Consider the following 4,864-nt stretch of genomic DNA (forward strand, 5'->3'; position numbering starts at 1 on the left):
AGCCTGTAGAACATTAACTGATTTCTGTTGCCCAATAAAGTCGGACTTCTTTATCTGGATTAACCTATGTGTAATTTTTTGGGGGGAGTTACACCCAGGGATGCTCAGGGGTTTCTCCTGGCCCTGCACTCAGGAACTACTCCTGGCAGTGCTCAGCCCGTATGGGATGCCAGGGATCAAACCCGGGTCGGCTGCGTGCCAGGCCAATGCTCTACCCGCTGTACTCTCTCCAGCCCCTACATGTAATTTCTTCCCCTGCGACTGGAGAGATGGGCTGGAGCGATAGCACAGCGGTAGGGCATTTGCCTTGCATGCAGCGAACATGGCCGACCCGAGTTCAATTCCTCCGCCCTTCTCAGAGAGCCCGGCAAGCTACCGAGGGTATCTCGCCCGCACGGCAGAGCCTGGCAAGCTACCCGCGATGTATTTGATGTGCCAAACACAGTAACAAGAAGTCTCACAATGGAGACGTCACTGGGCCCGCTCGAGCAAATTGATGAACAACGGGAGGACAGTGACAGTGACAGGGGCTGGAGAGATAGTGCCAGGGTGAGGACACTGGCCTTGCATGTGGCCAACTCTGGGTAGGTCCCTCAGCACCTCCAGGAGGGGTCCCTCAGTACTGCCAGGGGTGGCCCAGAAACAAGCAGCTTTCTCCTTGTTAATGGACAGACCTGATGAGATGCCAGTGGACAGACTCCTCCCAGCCCATTCCCAGCCAACAGCCATCACCTTCCCACGTTCATGCAGACAAAGTCCTGTTTTGTGGTCAAGAGGCTGCGGGTATTTCTCCATCCCACTGGACATAGGTGGTTTCTTCTCCATCCTTAATGGACAGTCCATCCTGGGACGGTGTATGACCCAGGCCTGACCAATGCAAAGCAACGGTGAACCTGCCCAAGGGCATCCTTTTCCAATGCCAGAGAGGCCCTTTTGAACGAAAACCTCTCGGAGCCCTTCCTCCTCCCATTCTGCCCCCTTTGAAGAGAAACATGATGGTGGCACGCTGGCAGCCATGTTGGGTTCCTGAGGTTTCACACGCAGAGTCCAAAGGCCAACACGCAGAGGAGTGACAGAGCGTGGGGATGGGGGTGGGGTGGAAAGGGGTTGTATTCTGGATGATGTCACTGTGCTGCTGTTAAACGCTAAACTGTCCCTGGAACTGCCTACTCTGGTCTTGTTAAATGAGCAGCCAATATGCTCCTGGTCTATGCTACCGTGGGACGGTTCTGCTGCAGCTCACAGCACAAGGTTTCCCGGTCCTCGGAGACTTGTTAAGAACCAAGGGTAGGGGAGAGAGATACTGGTCTCAATTAGTTGGGCTGTGACTGAACATTATTCCTTAAATAATGAACATCCATATTCAGTTCTAAGTCAGCCCCTAAAGTGCTCTTTCACTTCACTGTCAATGGATGTCCTCTGTATTGCGAAGAATAATCAGAGAGAGAGAAATGTTATAACTCTGATTAATGTTTTTTCACACCTTCTGAAGTCATTCCTGTGACAGAGAATTGAACGCCCATCTCATTAATGGAAACAGGAGTTTGCAGATGGTCCAGAATGAGCCATAAATGACTCCAGCTTCAAGGCCCCTGGTATCTCAGAGCCTTCCTCTTGCATCATTCGCTCACATGGGTTCTTTTCTAAAGGGCAGGTAATTGGGAGGTAAAGAGCTTTTCACTTCCATTTCCTTTAAAAGAAAAAGCCTGGGGATGGAGCGGTAGCATGGCAGGTAGGGGGTTTGCCTTACATGCAGCCGACCCAGGTTCGATTCCCAGCATCCCATATGGTCCCCTGAGCACCGCCAGGAGTCATTCCTGAGTGCAGAGGCGGGAGTAAGCCCTGAACCTTGCTGGGTGTGACCCAAAAAGAAAAAAAGAAAAAAAAGGAAAAAGAAAAAAAAGACAAAGCCCATAGCTGCACCCTCACCCGCACCCAGGGAAACCATTCCCAATGGCCAAAGCCTCCTGGTCACAGATGGGGCTGGGGAAGCCTGTGTGACCACATCTGGCCAGCTGGGAAGTGTAAGTCAGCAAAGGTTCCGTCATCCAGGAGAGCTCAGCAAACCGGAAATCACCAGTGCTTCGGCGACTCAGGCAGGGCTCAAGGGAACGTGGGTGTCGGGGAGAAGCAGACCTGTCACACTTCCCCAGGTACCGTGGACCCCACACCAGGGCTTGTCCACAGTAGTCCTAAGGCTTGAGCCATGACAAAGCTGCCCGTCGGGGCCACCCAGTGGGGCTGGGAGGTGGCTCGGAGGACAGGTGGGCTCTGAACGCTACTGGGCGTGGCAACCCCCAATAAAAGAAACTCTAAAGATGTCGTTGCTTCTTTGGGAAGATGATCCAGTGAGGATAGCACGCTGGGACCGGGGGAGGGGGCATGGATGGCGTGGGGTCCTCCAGACGGATGGAGGCGGCAGGGTCTGGCGCCGAACTGCCCCGGTGCTTCATGAGGCAGTAACAAGCTTCCACCTGGCCAACGCGTTTAACCAGAGACGCACGGCCACTCTCGGATTCCTCGCCGCGTTTATTCCCGCAGACCCCGTGGAGTTGAGGGTCTGTCTTCTCTCTCCGTGATGGGGTCCCCCGGCCTCTTTCCTTTCTTCTCTGCATTCCCTGCCTTGGTGGGCAGGACAGGGCTCGTGGAAGCGGGGATGTGCGCTAACCGGTGCTCACCCTTCCTCCCGAGGCTGACCCCCAAACTCCACGCACCCCCCTGGGCTGTCTTCCTTTGAAGATGGACACAGTCCACACCCACTGGGGCCTCCCCTCCCCCCATCCTGGGGGGGCATTGATGCAGGAGGTGGGGGCGCTGCTGGAACCCCAGGAACCACCTGTGTCCAGCTCCCTCAAATTCCTGCTGGGAAGCCGGGCACAGGAAGCGGGGCAGAAGGACCCGCGGCCCCGGCCCACTTGGGAGTGGGTGGTTTGTGGGCACCTTGAAGGCTTCTCTGTCCATGGCCCCATAACAGACACGCAAGACCCAAAGTGCTGAAGCCAAGTGAGCTGTTTCCCTTGCTCCGAGTCACCGATGGGTGTGACGGAAGTGTGTGTGTGTGGGGGAGGGGACAGGGGGGCAGAGAAGACGCCCAGTCACTGGGATTCGTGCTTCTGAGCGGAGGGGACACCCTGGCTGTCACCTTAGGCGAGTGTCTCACCCCCCTTCAGACTCACTCCCCAGTGCCCGGGCGTCTAGGCTGCCTTCACGCCCGCCTCACTGCACCCAAGGCCACACCGAGATCCGGGGAATGGCGCCTGCTTGGGGCCTGCTAGGGGCCTGCTTGGGGGCCCATGGCTCGAGTGCAAACGCCCGTCCCTCTGCCATGGCTCAGGGAAACAAGTGTCCCTGCAGGGGAGGGAGCGCTGGAGAACGTCGCTGGGGCCCCACGCAGGTTCCAAGGGGTCTGCAGGACAGCAGGGGTGGGGGTGGGGGCTGGGGGGAGGTCTGGGGGCCACCAGGGCTCACGCCCAAGCTCCAGAGGTCTCCGGGTGGCTGGCTGCGTCCTGCGGGCTGCCGGGCGCCGGGCACTGACTCCTCCGGGAGCCCGCACGCCCATGCAATTCCCGGGTTACTTGTCCACCTCCCCCCCACCCCCACACAGACCGAGACCCCTCCCTGGGGCGGAGCTGCGGGACAACGAGCAAAGTCAGGACAGGAGACCATGTTGGTCCGGATGATGCTCGTGGATGAGTTCTAGGTGTCGGCAGTGATGCCCGGCTGGGTTCCACCAGCTCCCTGGCACACTCCAGCCTCCAAGACCAGCCCAACCCCCCACGCTCCCCCGGTCACTATTCTTGCGAGCCAGAGTTCGACCTGATGACGCCCGGGCTGTGCGTCCCTCGGCCCACCATCTCCTGGCCCCACTCCCGGTGGCTGGACTCCTGTAGTCCACGGCCTTTTGTCTCGATGGGCAGTAAGCAGGAGGCCACGGCAGCCAGCAGGCAGCAGCCACTGTAAACCGCCAGGGAAAGGTACACGGAGGATTCCAGCATCACCTGGGGGGGAGGAACAGGGAGGGAGTGAACGCATCCGGTCACGTGGAGACTACATCTGGGTCACGCAAGTTTCTGGGAGAACACTCTGGTGGGGGGGGGGGGGTGTTGTCCGGGAGGTGGTCCGGTTTGGGTCCCGTGCCAGTTCTGAGCGGTTGGTGCCTTGGCCCCATTTTTTTTGTTGTTTACTGGTTCACACCTGGCGATGCACAGGGGTTCCTCCTGGGTCTGCACTCAGGAATTACCCCTAGTGGTGCTCAGGGGACCCTATGGGATGCTGGGAATCGAACCCGGGTTGGCCGCGTGCAAGGCAAACACCCTACCCGCTGTGCTATCGCTCCAGCCCCCCTCCCTTGGCCCCATTTTACAGAAGGAAACACTGAGGCTCAGAGAGGCTCTGGCAGGAGATAAGGATGGGGCTGGGTCGGAGTCCAGACTCTCAAAGGCTCCCGGATCCTCAGAGCCACAGTCTCTCGGGAGCTTTAGAGATGGAGGGAATCTGCATCTCTTTCCTCCCTGGCCACCTGGGCCAAGGCGAGTACGAGCTGGTGATGGCAACTGTCAAACGAAATGGCTAGAAGGCTCCTGCCTGACAGTCTCCGTGCTGAAACTCCCCCCGTGGGAAATTCAGGGCGGTTCCTCCAGACAGGAGGCAGATGGCAGGTCGTCCAGGAGACGAGATGGGGAGGGATGGAGAAGGCTGGAGAGGAGCAACAGGGGTCCTAAGGGACGTGGAGTTTCATTTGGAGTCAGAGAGTGCTTGAGAACGGGGTGGGATTGGTGGCACAAAGATTTGAAAGTCTTAAGAGAATCTAAAAATCTTAAAAGAATCTCTGTTCTATATTCTGACTAGGTCAGGGATGCACTGT

At 57.8% G+C, this 4,864-nt stretch overlaps 1 protein-coding gene across 1 annotated transcript in view; it reads right to left on the minus strand.

Moving 5' to 3' along the window:
* Positions 1-3,759: 3,759 nt before the first annotated feature.
* Positions 3,760-4,864, minus strand: part of SVOP (SV2 related protein) — a 61,206-nt gene continuing 60,101 nt past the window's right edge. Inside the window, exon 16 of the mRNA XM_056114499.1 lies at positions 3,760-3,998. Coding sequence (XP_055970474.1) covers positions 3,792-3,998 — 207 coding nt within the window. The 3' untranslated portion in view covers positions 3,760-3,791. The remainder of the gene's footprint in view (positions 3,999-4,864) is intronic.

Source organism: Sorex fumeus, unplaced genomic scaffold (assembly GCF_029834395.1).
Source record: "Sorex fumeus unplaced genomic scaffold, SorFum_2.1 ptg000025l, whole genome shotgun sequence".
NCBI lineage: Eukaryota > Metazoa > Chordata > Mammalia > Eulipotyphla > Soricidae > Sorex > Sorex fumeus.